The sequence below is a fragment of the Phalaenopsis equestris genome, unplaced genomic scaffold (genome assembly GCF_001263595.1).
Source record: "Phalaenopsis equestris unplaced genomic scaffold, ASM126359v1 Scaffold000287, whole genome shotgun sequence".
NCBI lineage: Eukaryota > Viridiplantae > Streptophyta > Magnoliopsida > Asparagales > Orchidaceae > Phalaenopsis > Phalaenopsis equestris.
In genome coordinates, this window is record NW_018164729.1 from 1,767,091 (window position 1) to 1,784,118 (window position 17,028).

General features: G+C 33.0%; 1 protein-coding gene across 1 annotated transcript in view; it reads left to right on the forward strand.

Annotated features, from left to right (window-relative positions):
- Window positions 1-11,986, forward strand: part of LOC110024976 — a 25,651-nt gene extending 13,665 nt beyond the window's left edge. Inside the window, exons 2-4 of the mRNA XM_020725191.1 lie at window positions 10,744-10,909; window positions 11,489-11,615; window positions 11,709-11,986. Of these exons, the coding sequence (XP_020580850.1) occupies window positions 10,746-10,909; window positions 11,489-11,615; window positions 11,709-11,780 (363 nt within the window). The 5' untranslated portion in view covers window positions 10,744-10,745 and the 3' untranslated portion in view covers window positions 11,781-11,986. The remainder of the gene's footprint in view (window positions 1-10,743; window positions 10,910-11,488; window positions 11,616-11,708) is intronic.
- The last annotated feature ends 5,042 nt before the right edge of the window (window positions 11,987-17,028 follow it).

The following is a 17,028-nucleotide window of genomic DNA, read 5'->3' on the forward strand; positions in this document are numbered from 1 at the left end:
TATATATATGTAATAATATATGATAAGTTTTAATCTACCCTTGTAAATGTCAAACTTCAAATTTTCACTTATATACCACTTTTCATATGCACAAAGATGTGTATTTCAGCTTTTTAAAAGTAAAATAAGTGATATTTTTTATGTGAAAAGAAAGATTTGGATGGTATAAATGTTAAATACAAAGTTCAGGAGGTTGATATGTAAATACATAAAAATTTAGTGGTATTTATGTAAATGCCTAAAAAACAAAAAAGAACTAAAAAATAAAGAAAAACACCTCCGTGATGGTCGTCCCAGCGTCTCGATCCGCAGCACAGACCCTCCTAACCCGCTCGCACCGTCGCCCTTCGCCCTTCGCCCTTCGCCCTTCGCCCTTCGCCCTCTTCATTACTCCGACGATTTCTCCCGCTGTCCCTCTCTCCCGACGTTGAAACCTAACACGTGGACGGGCTTCTCTCCTCAGTGACTTCGGACAACGGCGAACATCCCTCACGCCAGCACCTAGACGATCCTGGAGAGCATTGGTCGGCCCCGATTTCCTACCTTATGGATGGTGCTGTGAAATTGATTTTGTTTTCTTTTATTTCTTAGTTAGAATTTGTTTTGATTTTGTTTATGGCGAGATTTAATTGATAGATTGATTGGGATGATTGTTGGGGAGCAGGGATTGTGTTAAGGCGACCATTGGTGTGACGGCTGCCTAAGACGGATGATGGGAAGCCGGATTATGCTGAGTTTCTTTAATTTCCCAAGAGAAGATTCTCTGATTTAATTGCATTGATTAACTTGATTTTGTCTATCTGATCTTATGACATTGGTTATTTGCTTTGAAGAGGTGTTTGTGCTTTCTGTTAATTGGCAGTTTTAATTATTTCGTGCGGAGAGTTTTAATTCTGTAGATAATATGTGGCAGTTCTTACTATTTTGGAGAGACTCATAAGGGTAATAGGAGAGAAACAAACTCTCTTATTTTGAGAGTTTTTTAGTGTTATTAGGTGAGTAGGTGTGACTAGGGCTGTCAAAAAAGCTAGTTCTTCGTGAACAGTTTGTGTTCAACTCGTCAGGGAGTTCGTGTTCGATTAGTTCGATAAGCAAACGAGACGAACACAAACAATTTTTTTTTTCGTTTGGCTTATAAACAAACCAAACAAGAACAGTTATTTGTTAGATGGTGTTCAAATCGTTGTTGTTCGAAATATAAAATAATTTAAAATAATTATATATAAACAATTTATCATATTCTAAAAATGATTATATACTCTAAAAAATTATCATATTTTTAAAAATTAAATCCTATAAATTATAATTTGACCTTCAGATTCGCCTCTTAGCTTATATTAAATTATATAATTTTGTATTTATCTTCAGGTTCGTCTCTTAGCTTAAATTTTTTTATATGTCTTTTAGATTTATTTAGTTTCTTTGAGTGAAACATAATTTTTGGGAGTGAAATCTCGCATATTGCTTCTAGATTTGAATTTTTTTATGGATGAGATATGATATTATGGTTTTATTGTGAGCTGTTTTTCAACTATTTTGCATTTGTGTTGTGATTCATACAGGTTTAAACATTAATTTCATATATGTTTAAGTTTTTTAAAAGATTTCGTAAAATTTGAACAATACAAACAAATTTGTAAGATTCCGAGCAATTCGAACATTTCAAACAAATCAAGCCAAACACGAACAGTAACTTCACGAACAATTTCAAACACGAAATTATTTCAAAGACGCGTAATTTCAAACGAACCGAACACAAAAACGAGCTCTGTTTGTTCGTGTTTGGTTCGTTTACACCCCTAGGTGTGACACTGCTATAGTCCGTTAATTATATTACAGACAATAGTGTTTTGTGAGGGAATTTATGTGTGTTGCAACTTGCAAGTAATTGAATTGGAACCATATCTTATCTTTTGATCATGTCCAGTGGCCTGATATGAGGCCATAATTCAACAAATCTAAGAAATAATTGAACTTTAACAAAAGTTTGGAGAATCATTTTGGGGTTGGTGCACCATTTTCAACACTGGCGATGGGACACATAGCTTAGACAGTGTTAGCATGCACTAAAGGATGTTTGTCTATTTTTCTCTGATAGAATTTTGTTTCTACTCGTTTAGTATTTAAAGCTAGAATCAATATGAACCAACTAAAAGCTGAGCTTTGTTTAAATGGCCTACTTAACTATATAAGCATCCGTGTTTTCCTGAATAACTATATAAAGCTTCATAACTTAAATACTATGAATTTTATTGTCGTATATCCTGATTTGATTATAAATGTTCATGCTATAGCTGCTCGGTTTAGGACTCTAGATGCATTACCCGAGCTCTTGATAGACACGTCAAAGCCACCACTAAGAAGACAAGAATGAAGAAAGGGGCAACTTATTTGAAATTAGTATAAGAAATCTCAGGTAACTTTATTCTTAAGAAAACTTGCCTTATATTTTTAACTTTTTGGTCCTAAAGCATACCCTAAGTTTCTGTTTTCTATTATATTTTAACAAAGTTATGCTGCAAATATTAAAATTGAGCTAAGAAAACATCTTATCATATTTCTTGCAACTTTTGATTATTTTCAATTTCTTTGACGTTATAGATTATTATTTTGTAGACTCAATGGGTTATCTGAATTAGATAATTAAGAAAATTATTTGGAAGTGCTTCATTTTTTTGCCATTCATATAAAAAAAGTCACATATGAAAATAAAAATATGAAGTTAAAGTTGACTGCCAAAAAATCAGGAAGAAATTTGTTGTGCTTCTGTGGTTGAGAACTTGCTTTCCATCATGCATGTTAATGTTGATTCTTCTTCATTCGTATGGATAAATATTGTGATGTGGCAACAAAAGAATAATAAACTATTGTATTGAGATATTGGGAGCAATTTCTTGTCTTATCATGGTTGAAACCTTGCTTTCCATCATGACTTATAATGGTGATTTATCTCCATTCTCATAGATGAATCTTCTGATATGGCAACAAAAGAACAACTAACTATTTTATTGAGATATTTTGATAAAAATTATCAATATATTGGTATTAAATCTGTTTCCTCCACTAGTGCAATTGCACAAAGGACAACTCTTGAAGATATATTTGCCAAATATTTATTCAGTTTATATAAAATACATGGTCAGTACTAATGAGGCACCTGATATGTGAGAAGAGTTTCATAATTTGAAGGAACTCATTCTTAATGATAATTTAGCAGCATTATTTATCAATTAATTGGCCCGTCAACTTCATATATATTTGGTAGTTAATTACAAGGAATTATTTGCAAGTGAATACTCTTTTTGTGATCAAGTAATATGCATTTAGTTGGAGTGTCTTGTAAGAAAAGTGATACTTTTAGAGCTGTTCAACCTGATAAAATTTTTTTGCGTCTTGTAAGTGTGGCTAGTGGTTGAAAGAATCAAGAGATTAGTTTGCAATAACTTGATTACACCCGTTGAGATTGTAAAAAAAGAGGAGGTATGTGATTAATAGTCAATTGAAGTTAATGTTTTAATGAATACAATGAAATCTTTTAATTTATTTTTATAATGCATCTAAGGATTAGTATTTTACGGATTACAAATATTTTAGCACAGCCTTTGTAAAGAAAAGATTATGATATCAAAATGCAATAAAATTGGTACAGGTATCCAAGAAATGATTGCAAATGATGAATAATAACGGGTGAATACCTTTGTTGAATGTTATGTCACATTTGGTCTTTAAACGTGCATGATGCTCCAAATACGAACTTTTTATTCAAGAATGACCGATGGTCGTTGCAAAAATTTGAAAAAAAATAACAATTTTGCATTATGATTGTGTTGAGTTATTTGATATTGTAGTTGATATACAACTCCAAGTATTGATTTTTTTTTTCAAAAGTTATCACTGAGTAGCTTTTTTTGTAGTATAAATAAATCAAAGTGATTATTCTTTTTATCTTGATAAAGAAAACTTAATTTGTTTTTCAAATTTATGTTCGAGTACTTTTTTATAGTTGAGTTTAGGGCTCTTGATCATCTTCTATTCACTTATATTATTGATATGAGTACCTATGATAAATTTTTGTCTTTACACAGGATTGATGATCTTACAGAAGTAATATTTAAAATAAAGAAGAATAATGTTAGTTTTTTTAACTTTTTAGATGTTCCATTTACACATTTTGTGTGTGAGCAATCAATTATGATGAGGCGATGAGGAATTTGCAATGAATCTAATACAATTTCTTTTTATTTTCCTTTATTTTTCTTTAATTTTCTTTTATTATCATTATTATTTTCTTTTCCTTATTTTCTTGTTTCTCTTCCCTTTTTTTCTTTTTTCCTTTTTTTTCATTTATTTTTTAATGCACAAAGAGGAAGGAGATTTAGAGATAGAGAGAAAGAGAGGAAAGGCACATAAAGGGTGTGAGGGGGAGATGATGAAAAGAGTGGGAGATTGATGGAGAAGGTTGTTGAGAGAGCGGGAAGACTAGGTGGTGTTGGGAGCTGTTGGGGTGCTTGTTGATGACAAAGCGACAACAATGAGTGGTCGTATGTAGTGGAAAGAGGGATGATGGTAACATCACAAATGGATTATAGAGGCAGGTTGGTGGTCATCGGGTTTAGAGAGTTTGTTGGCGTTGAGCTGTTAAGTAAGGTGTTAGAGTGAGGCCTTTATTGTGCATTGGGAAGGTTGGAGGAAAAGAATAGAGTAAGAAGGAGAGGATTATTCTAATGAGCCCTTTATTGTTTATTAAAAATGGTAGAGTAAAGGAATAGAGAGTGTAAAGAGGGAGAGGAGAGAAGTGGGTGTTGTTTAGTAATAGGGTTTGAATTGTAAGTAGGATCTAACTTAAATTCTATTAAAAAATTAAAGTGATGACCAGTGTTTAAAATTGCGCAATCTTAAGGCACGCCTCAATGCAATTATGCAGAAAAATATTTTGAGGTGTATGCCTGAGCAGTTTGGGCGAGGCGTATGCCTCAATTTGGTTGAGGCGTGCCTGACTTACCTCACCTCAATTCCACTAAGGCGTGCGCCTCTTGTGCTTAGGTTTTTTTCTCCTCCAATATTAGACGGGTTGAATACAAATCAAAGTTGTACTCTTATGTGCAAGAAATCCACTTTTCCTAATTGAGCTTCCTAGCATGTCGTCAACTGCTTTTGGTACTTGCACCACCAGCATCGCCTCCACTGCTTTCGCCGCCAACATTATTGTCATTGCTTTCGTCGCCAACACCGTCTTTGTTGTTGTAGTGATCGCTTGCTTTTTTTGTTATAGCCACCTATTGCTCTTGTTGTAGCCACCATTGTTTGCTGCTCTTGCTGCCACCACCACCGTTAGCAGCTTCTATTGCCTCCACCGCCGCCTGCTGTTCCGACTTTTTATTATTTATCATGTTCTTATTTATATGATTCTTGTATCTTTGATATTTTATATTATTTCATTTCATGTTTTATGTTAGTTTTGATTTGATCAGTTGATGTTTATATTATATTTTTATTTGTGCAAGTCATTATATGATATCTTGCAGCTTGCATAATTGATTATTTCATATAAATGCAATTTGTCACTTTCTACTATGCTAGAATGTTAATGTCTTTCTTTAATACACACACACACACTCTCTCACTCGATGCTAATATATTATTTTGACTCGTTTATTTTGAACACAATTTTCAAATTTAAATAGGAAACGCCTAAATACTCTATTGTGCAATTTTAAACATTGATAACAACTTTAAATTCGTTAAGGGCTTAAATCTCATTTCTCCTATGTTTTACCTTTAAACCACTCGCATGTCTGAGAAAGTTCACATCTTCATCTTCTGTTGTTAGTCCCATTGATGCCTTCAGTAGTGAGTCCCTACGCCTTACCATGAGTCTCTCATTTTCCTTGCTGTTAAGGGCTTCTAATAGGAGCTGGATGGAGAGGAAGAGTGAGCAGTAGGTCATTTGGTAGCAGTTTGGACCGATTTAGTATAACTCCTCATATGTCATGAATTCTTCTTCTTCACATAGCATTTGTAATGTTGATGCCTTCTTTAGTGCTCTTTTGTTGTGGTTTCCTTAGTTTTAAGTTTTTGAAGGCTTTGGGTAGGAGTATAGTGAGAAATTTAGAAATTGAGAGAGTCCGAACATTCCTAGGGTTTGATTTTTGGAAAAATAAAATAGGATTCTTTTGAACGATGGATACCTTACTTACGACGCTAATACAAGTGATGGAGACACGGGCACAATAGGATTGGATGGATTTGATGAGATGTTGCAGAGTTTTCATTTTGATTTTTTAAAAACAAATTTAATATTAATAATATATATATATATATATATTGGAGCAAATGTAAAGGTCATCAAAGCGATGTTGTTGTTAATTAATGCAATCCTTTTGATAGGTGGGAAATGGTAATGTAAGAAATTTGTTAAGAATAAAACAATTGAAGCAAGTCCATTTCCTTCCCCTTGATTTTTACTGAATGCTCTACCTACAATACAAGTGATGCTTTGAGTTGTTTCTTTGTTAGCAGCTTCACCGAGGAATTTTATTGTTCTAACGTGTGAAACAATTTGAATAAAATCACTCAATAACTCGTTGCTCAATAAATAGGAGGGTTGAAAGACACTATTCAAGATAAGTTTAAGATGAGCTCAGTGCAATCTCTTTCACTAACAGTTAATTTCACATACATGGCAAAAATACAACTCACTTGCAGCTTTAAACCTACAATGACTTGATTCCATTTTAATGAGTATTTCAATAAGGTCACTAAAGATATTTTGCAGATCAACAAAACAAGCCCCCTTAAATTTCAATAGCATATGCCAATCATAGGCCAAACATAGGATTGATTGACGCAAAAATTCCAATAAAACTTGCATTTAATTGGGCGAGTTTTCAGGAGATCTAAATGCTTCTTTTGTTTCCAACCTAGTCACATATCAAATGTGTCCTAACAGTTGTCAATTACTGTTATTAAATGAAGAATAGGATGAAGACAATCCTTGTTTTTTCCCCTTGATTTGTGAAGAGCTTGAAGATGTTCTTAGCGATGATGGAGAATTTATGTATTTTTTAGAAGGTTTTATGAGCTCCAAAACATCCCACGACCACTCAATATTATTCTATCTTCAGAATAGGATGCACCTTAAGTGTTGAGGTATGTGAATTATTGGTGGATAATGGATGCACTAAGATTATAATATCTAACTGTGTAATTAAGGTACCACAATTGAAGACCCCACAACCTTACAGAATAACCTAGATCAAGAAGGGAAACACAGTTCTTGTTTGTCATATGTGCAAGGCGATATTTGTGATTGGCAGGAAATTTGTTTGTGAAGTTCTTTATGGTAACTTGAAAATGGATGCTTGCCATTTAATCTTGGCGCGACCTTGGCAGTTTTACACGGGAGTTTGGTTTGGTTTGGTTTGATTGTCATGCTAACGCTTATGTTTGACAGTCCAAACTCTCCTACTGCAATTTATAGACATAAACCCAAAAATGCCAAGCCAAGTATTGTTCCTACACACCAGTCAACATAAATTGATTTTATTTCTATGTCCACGATATTGTATCTACCGTATTATTTGATTGTGCCCAAAGGAATGCAAGATTCTGCAAGAAATTGTGAACGGCCTTCTATAAAAATAAATTATCCAGCTTAGATTATGCTTATACACAGCTCTTTGTTCCCAAAAAGGATGGAAGTCGTTGATATTGATTGCCAGGCAATTAAAAAAAATGATAGTGAAATATGTGTTTTCTATACTAGAGAAGCTGAACAATGTCATTATTTTTTCCTCAACTTGATCTACATTGTGGTTATTATCAAATCACAACACGAGCTGGTGAGAAGTGAAAAACATCATTTATGAAGGTCTTTGCAAGTGGCGGGTCATGTCTTCTGTTTTTTGCAATGTACCCAATATCTTTGTGCTACTGATGATGAATGATGTATGCAAACTATTTTTTTGTCATTTTTTCTTTCGATATATTGATGATATTCTTGTTTTTAAGCACGTTTTACATTACCCAAGCCTGTTCTCATCACATTACAAAACCACAAATTATATATTAATCTATTCAAGTGTGAGTTTGCAGTTAAAATGTTCATTTTTAAGATTTTATCATCAATGCCTAAGTCATTTACACCGATCCAAAGAAGGCTGTAGTGAATGGGTTGTGGCTACCTCAATATGACAAAATGGAATAAAGGATTCAGGTAGCCGACCCCACTTAGTGGGCTGCATTTTTCTCGGGCTAATGAATTTCTACTGCCACTTAATTTAAAATGTTAACATGATCATGACATCAATTAATGTTTTTTTAAATTAAGAAAACTTTTCATGGGACCTCGAACAACAACATAGCCTCAATATTATATATGATCTCTTATGTTTAGCCCTCATATTGGCTAATTCCATATTTTGAAAAAGCTTTTCAGGTTGAATTTAATGCATCGGTTATTAGTATTGGCATAGTTCTGGTATGAGAATGAAACCATTTGAAAATTTCACTGAAAAATTCAGCATCGCAAGGCAAAAATGGTCTACCTATGAATAAGAGTCATACACAGTTAGAGCACTTAAGTAATGGGAACACTAATTTCTATATAAAAATTTTGTATTATTTAGTGATTGCCGATGGCTCCAATTTCTGTATTCATATAAAATTTTGAGGTTTATGTTTGAAAAAAGTTTAGTTTGTTTTTGAAGCACAAGGCAGGAAGTAGCAAACATGTACTGGACGCCCTCAGTTAGCGAGCTATAGATTGTTGTAGCCATTCAAACAGATATTATAGGATTGAAAGCACTTGAAGGCATATTTTACTAATGTAACTAATCCACAGCCCAAATGCATCCGCATACTTTAGTTGGTGACAACTCAATTCTTAGGGTAGTCAAGCACATTAAATACTTCTCTCGGCTTTCAACTGATTAAAGAAATGGATAGTGGACTGCTTGCAACTCCTACCAATCACAATAAAGACCTTAGCACCGATCCAGATCCAATTTTTTTGGCCAAAGTTGCTGAGGGATGCTTGCCAATATGTTGAGATGTGTCAAAATTGCCGAACTTATGAAGAAGCCTCATAGAACATTTGATTGCATATGTCCCTACCAGTCTTTAATTCCATTTAGGAAGATCTGTCTTGATTTTTGTTCCGGGCTTTCTACAAACCAAATGTTTATTATATTTTAGTGTGGTGATGGTAGACCGCTTCTTCATAATAGCCTACTTTGTAGCTTAAAAAAACAAAAAAATTGATGGTGTGAATGTCACTAGAGTTATTTTTGAAGAAATTGTTCATCTCATGCTTAGATTGCGATGTCAAATCATTAATTGTTCTTGGTACGAGCTTTGGAAGTTTCTATAGATAGAAGTCATTATGGGTTTAGCATAACACCATCAATCAGACAACCAAATCGAAGTCGCTAATTGCACATTAAGCAATATCTTGCCGGAGAACTTCGAGTTAGCATTTTACAGGATGTGAAGAACCGACAGTGCACAACTTTTTGAATAGAATGTAGTTGTTAATCGAAATCATAAGAACTTTGGTGTTTGTGACTCGGTTATGATGTCTACAGAAGTAAATTTTTCCCGGAGTTCTACTGGCACTTTAAATTTAACCCAAGAAACTAGGTCCATTTTCACCTAAATGCATCAATAATAATGCTTTTGTTGTTTTTCTTCTATAAGATTTAAACCCTAAACCTAAAATTAGATTAAACATCTCATCCAATATTGTTGATAACTAGAGCGCCCCCTGTCTAATGACATCCACAGAGTTCACCGAACTCAAATCAAGTTCTTCTGAAAAGGAAAACTGATCCAGCCCTCCAAACTCTATCCACTATTTATCACTATTTTGCTACTTTTGTATTATTCTTTTGTGTTTTGTTCAATGGCCTTAATTACTTTTAATATTTGCATATTTCATTATTTGATTTGCCCTCTAATATGTGGTGAAATCATGGATATATGTATTCCAACAAAGGGGAAAGGCTTTGCACTGTTATTAATATTATTCAAAGACGCTATTACGGAGGAGAATAACATATTTCCCTTTGTAGTTTTCATCTTCTTCTCTATCTTTTATGGATAGTGTTCTGTTGGTATCTTGCTATTGCAACTTTTTATTTTCTGCAGATATTTCTGAACTTTAATCGAAATATCTAACTGAAAAAAAATGATTGCTGTCAACTTTTGTCTTAATAGTTTTTCAATTTGCGTTGAAAATCGGAAACAGTATCATAAATAATTTATGATCATGCTGCTCATTTTCAACTGTAGATCTGATCTCGATAATATGGCTCTTTTTTGGAGTGCTAACTTATTGTAGCTATCAGAAAATGAAACTATTTATTATTTATGCCTGGGAAAACTTATGGCAAGTTGATATTCATTAGAACTTTTTTGCTCTCATTTCTGAGATTATATTAAAAAAAGGGGGCATTTACATATAACACCCAATTCTCATGTATCTACATATCTAACACCTAAACTTTACTTTTTTACATTTATACCACCCAAATCTTTTAGATCGCATTAAAAATACCACTACTTTGACTTATAAGATGTAAAATCCATTTTTTCATACATAGGTAAGACGGCATTCATGCAATGATCGAAGTTTTGATGTTAGAAATGTAAATAAATAGGAATTAAGTGCTATGCATGTAACTCTCTTGAAATATATGGTCATGATTCCAACTAAAAGCATTGTTGATTTTGTATTCAAACTAGATATGGCTCCAGAAACCCGTTCAGCAGCTCATCCAACAAAGGTTCTGCATTCTACTTCTGAATTCAAGCGATGGGGTAGGAAGTACCCTTTCATCAGATATGGCTTGCCCCTCATTTCGCTCACTGTGCTGGGTTCAGTCGGTCTTGCTCATCTCATACGGGGCAGGTTGGTATGGACCTCAAAAGTAAATTTTTTTTGTCATATTCATGAGTATTTTAACTCTTATAATTTCTTAACATATTCTGAGATTCATCTGATTAGGTGTTTGCATCTAGGGGTATAAAAATGCTAAACTTAATCAAGGTTATATGTGTTTGTGTTTGGCTCATTTGAATTTAATTTTAATTGAATTGGACTTTTTTTTTCTATATTAGTTGCTAATATCATGTTTGTTTTTTATTTGTTAATACTCCAACGAACTTCTTCAGCTCGTACCCTGCTCGAATTAAAAAATAATAATCATAAATTTTAGTCTTTTATGTATATATAATGAGCTGAATGCAATTAAACAAAAAATTATTTGTATTAGGCTTTAAATAAGCTCGTAATATTGTTCAAACTCAGCTCATTTTCATAACGAACTTGTCAAACATATGGCTCTTACTGAGTCAAATATGAGCTGTTTCTCAAAAGCTATTGTTTTTGGACGGCCCTATCGGCATATGCTCTTTTCTGCTGATCGAATTTTTGTTTTTCTCTCTTATACTGCTACAATTTTCTGAAATGAATTTTTATCTTTTATAGCAAAGAAGTAACAAAAGAGAAAGATGATCTAGAGTGGGATATTATAGAAACAACCAAAGCATTGACAAGAACTGGCCCTACAATGGCTTATAATCCAAAGAAACTTTCATTGGAAGAGGAGCTGAAGGTTTTCTTCTTGGACTTCTAATCTGTCTTGAGTTTTTCAGGGAAAAGAGCAGCCATTTTTAACCCTCGATTGCTTGTTCTTGTAATATTATAGGCTTTGCAAGAGAAGGTTGACATTAACAACTATGAATACAAGAGGATTCCGAGGCCAAAGGAGGTGAACTAAATTAGTATGTAAGTGATAGAAGTTATGTGAGGATTTTATTTATTTCCTGTTGTTTCCTATTTATGTATTTCTTTTTATTTTCGGCTAGTAATAGGAGTTTTTGTTTTTAATTTATTTGATTTGATTTTTATAATCTTGGAGAAATGAGTGTTATTTCTTTTCCAAGTTTATGTTGTATGTAAGCCAACATTTTGTATGAATAAATGTTTTTAGCTCAATTCTCAAAATTAACATTATAAATTAACATTATAACAGAGTCAAAGATCTTATCCTAGCCGTCGAACAACTTAAGCTTGTCATGTGGGAGAACCTTGTCACTTGGAAAAGTAAAAAAACAGTAAATTGTTATCCGTAGTAGGGTTGAACAACTTAAGCTGTGTTTGCTCTGTTTTTTGGTGTGTGTAAAGTTCTCTGGTTGCTCATCGTGCTCTACAAGTTATGTATGTCGGTCATTGTTCTTCTGCAATTTTTTTGTGACAATAAAAGCCGTCATTAGCATTGCTCATTTTCCAATCAACACGATCGTACCACATGTGAAAATTCGCCTTCACTTTATCGAAGAATCTTTCTTGTCCGTTGTTTGATGATTTCAAGTCCAAGTTGAACATGATTGACATTTATGCTTCAACTTTAGGGGGAGTGATAGAAGTTATATTACGATTTTATTTATTCACTATTTATGTATTCTCTTTTATTTCCGACTAGCTATAGAAGTTTTTGCTTTTAGTTTATTTGATTTGTTTCTTGTAATCTTGGATATATGGGTGTTATTTCTTTTCTAAGTTTAGGATTCTAGTAAGTTGTATTTAAGCCAATATTTCGTATCAATAAATATATTTGGCTCAATTCTCCAAATCAACAATAACCATCCCCTCTTACACTTGCTTTCGGTTGGTTCTCTTGTACAAGTAAAATTAGCTGATTCCCTCAATCACTAGATGTTCAAATATAATAATAAAACTCGAAAGTTGGTCTTTGACTTTTTTTTTGTTTTATTCTTCTTAAATTTTGTGATGCGACCAATAGGAACAAGGGTGTGCATTAGTTCATTAAAATTGAAATATTAAACTGAGTCAAACCTATTTGGTTACTTTTGTTTGGTTTATTAAAGGCTTGGTTTGATTTGTTTGTTAATAAGGGTTATTTGAATAATAATATTTGCTTGAATTATAATCATTCTTCCTCTTTTAATATAAAAAAGTTAAATATAATAAAGCATAATAAGTGACAATAACAATTTAAGAGTAATAAAGTGAAACGTGTTGACCATTCATGTAGAAAATTCTTTATGATGATGAGATGGCTCAAATAATGTGTTGCTGTAAGACTTGGGGTTCGTTATAAAGGAGCCACAATAACCCCTCATGTTACACGTTGATTTGGGTGGTTCTTATCCCCACATGACTTGTTACACATTGATATGGGGGGATCCCACCATGTGATTTTAGCAATAGTGAAATTTTCATAAAAGTTAAAGAGTCCGACAAAAGTATATCTTCAATTATCTTACTTGTAGGTCATGACTTGAGGCTACTCCATGCATTTGTTAGTCTAAATAAACTCAATAAGTGATGTTCATAAATGATATGTATCGTATTAATGCATGACACAGAAGGGAGAGGAGCTTGCCGAATTTAATGGACCATAGATAATGTAGCATCACATGAGGAATACTTACTGTAGCGCGCGCGCGCGCACACACACAGGAATCCAATTTATATCTGCAATTGGTTCCAATTTATATCTGCAATTGGTCCATTAGAAGTAACATCTAGTATAACATATTCTACTCAAGAGTTATTATATAGTTCTTTGTGCACAACACGACCACCTATTCCAACCTTGCCATTAGAGGTTGTATTTATCTGATATGCACGCAATGGGGCGTAGTATTATAAGAGTATAAGAAAAGCATAGAACCAATATTGATTGGGTTGACTATCATACTGGTCGTATTCAATAGTGGGAGAACAAACATTGGATGATCATTCAGGTAGATGAAAACTTTCATGATGATGAGAGATGGCTCATAAGATATATGTGTTGGTATAGGACTTGGGCTACATTCGATCTGTCAAAGGCGCTAATGTAATACCCCATGACTTTGTTAACACAAAACAATCAGAGAGATGGTGCTGGTATACGGACTTGTTCTTTATATTTTATATTTAAAATTCATATATTCATACATTTGCATTTCATGCATTACTTCTCTTTGTCACTGATGAATCCAAGATTGTCTAATAACACCCAATAATAGAGCATAGCACATGAGAGAAATGTGTGCGTGTGTGTGTGTGTGTGGTGCGTGTGTGTGTGTGTGTTTGTGTGTGTGTGTGTGTGTGAGAGAGAGAGAGAGAGAGAGGGTGCTCAATAGAATACAGCTTATAGAGTTTTTACCACCACCGATTACTTCCTATATTTGTAGGGGTGCTTTATAATACTTTTGTCCTCAACAAATAAATAAATAAATAAGTTTTGAGCTTAGCTCTTCCCACCAATCGGCCGCTTGCAACATGTAGTCTTTAGTTTGGGTAACCGACCGACTGGAGTTATCCGTCGATAGACTAAATATTCGGATGTCGGTCTCGTTGGTCGATGAGTTCTTTGGCCTGTTACTCGACTTTGGAAAGAACTGAGGCATCATGACTTTCCAGTTTATGGTTGTTTGCTCTGATCATTGACGATACCTTTTTGACCATGTCTTTCTCCTATCCTTTAGATTTCCTCACGATTCTTGCTGGCATATTTTCGATGCTAAGCCAAAGTGCAATTATTTGTTGAAGTTTGGAGGCAATGTGCAATTAATATGATTGGAGAGCTATGTAGTGATGTTGACACTTCCTTTGGACTTCACCTTCATCACCTTGCTGTTACTTTGGCCCATTATCTCTAGTGTTTAGGTAGGTCACTGTTGGATGTCTCCTAACCATCAATATTGGTCACGACAAGGACCATCATACGGGCCAACCGGCCCATATCACATGAACACTTCAAACACCTAATCATTATATAATATTTTCTCTCACGTATTTGTGATTTCAATGTACTTTATAATATTTTTTTTATAAATATTGGATGTTCTTCATATGTATGATAAAAATTTATTATATATTGTTGCAATTTAATAATTACAAATAAATATTAAAAATATTAAATACTATTAATTAAAATCAACAGCATTAAGGGAATTCAATTTTAAGCTCAGTTTTAATAAATTTAATTACATAAAATATTGGGGAAAATTTTAAACCATATTTATTAAAAAAAATTCAATTTTGCATTTATATAATATAATGTATGTATACAGAGAAAAAGTAGAGTTATCCTGATAAAATTTTTATCATGATAAATATAATTTATCACATGTACTTTGAAGGAGGTTTAATGCATCATCAACAAATTTTTATCTTGCACGAATCACGTTGCATTTTTTATAAATACATTTCTAAATTCAAATTAAAAATTATCTGGTCCCCATTTTTAAAAAGTTTAGGGTCAAACTAATAATCTCGGCAAGACAAACATAATAATATCAAAATTGGCTCAATTCGGGTTCAATCAAATCTGGATAAAGTTATTGACGCACATTTAAACGCTTTGGATCGTCTATTGAATGGTCAAATGAACTCTAAATTTGACATATTTATAGTTTAATCGACCTTCTCGAAAAAAGAAATTCAACTAGCATAAGATTGATCAGTTTTGAGGTCATTAAGATACCTAAATCATTAAGTAGGCATTTATGATCAAGGGAGAAAAACATAAATCATCCAATCAGATGATTAAAAAAGTTACATGTTAAAAGGCTAAAATGCTCCTCCTCAAAATCTTATAAATAGACCATCTCTCCTTACTTGAAGGGGTAAGGAGAGGAGGATGTGAGAGTTCCAAAGTCTATTATGAAAAGAAGTCAAGATAGTAATCACCGACCCCTATAGCTGTTGAAAACCGTCAGCTACGTCCCGCCGCCCACCGTCAACCATCGTCAATCGTCATCACCTACCGTTGTTGTCAACCACTGCTTGCAATTGTTGTAATTTAAATACGGTCATTGTGTCTAACACTTATATTTTTCTATATGTTATGTACGATAAGTGTAATTTTTGGTGTAAAATTGTAATTCCATTCTCTATATTATGAGAGAAGGGTGCACCAAACACGGTCAAATTAGTCTCCTAGGCTTTGATATATTTGTTTTTCTCTTTCTAGAGTATTTGCTCGTCCTCGTACCATTTCTTTTTCATATGTGTTTATTAGATTTAATGCCGCCGCGAATTCTCTAACACGCAATAAAATTTAATATAAATATTGATTGATTGGTGCATTATATTACTCTCCAAATAATTAAATGGACTTGAAGCGAGCAATTTTGTTGGCCTGAGGGCTTAAAATTAAGTAAATATTATTTTAGAACGTATATAAAAAGAAAAAAAAAAGGAGTATTTTAATAAAATATAAATTGAGATGAAGTAAGCAAATTTAAATTTTATTTGTCGGAAGGACATATAATTTATTGTTGCATTTAAAAATAATAATAATAATAATAATTGATGATCAGATAGAAGCTGTGGAATAAAGCCATTCAATCATTTCAAACTGTACGGAGAAATACTTCCATTTTTAAAAAATATAAAATTTATAATAAATATTAATTATATTATTAATATTTGTATTTAATTTTATGGGGCATTTACATATATGCCACGCAAGTCTTATATATTTACATATCTAACACCCCAACTTTGCACAGGCAAGGTGGTATGTATGTAAAAATATAAGTTTAGGAGTTGGCGATATGTAAACACATAGAATTGATCAGTGATGTATGTAAATCTTCCTAGTTTTATGTATTTATCTAAACTGATTAATATTACTAGTAAATATTAATTTATAATAAATTATAGTTATTCAATTACACAATTCTTTGAAGCTAAAAATAACCCAAAACGTTGATTGTCTTAAGCCTATTTATAAATCAAGTACAAAACTTTCATAATTTATAATACTAAGCGACTCTTTGGGGTCAGCTATATCAATTTAAGAACGAACGGTGAAGCTGTTGAAGAAAAAACTGTTGTTTAAAAAATGAGATTGTAATTTTCTAGCAGTCATCGGAGATAATCAGATACAGTGAGAAAACGTAGTTTTTTTAGAATGCAGACAAAATCTTGTTTTGTCAAACAGAAAAACTGAGATGCAGCATAACACAGCCGCCACCGCACAACCACCTCAAAAAGACCCTAAA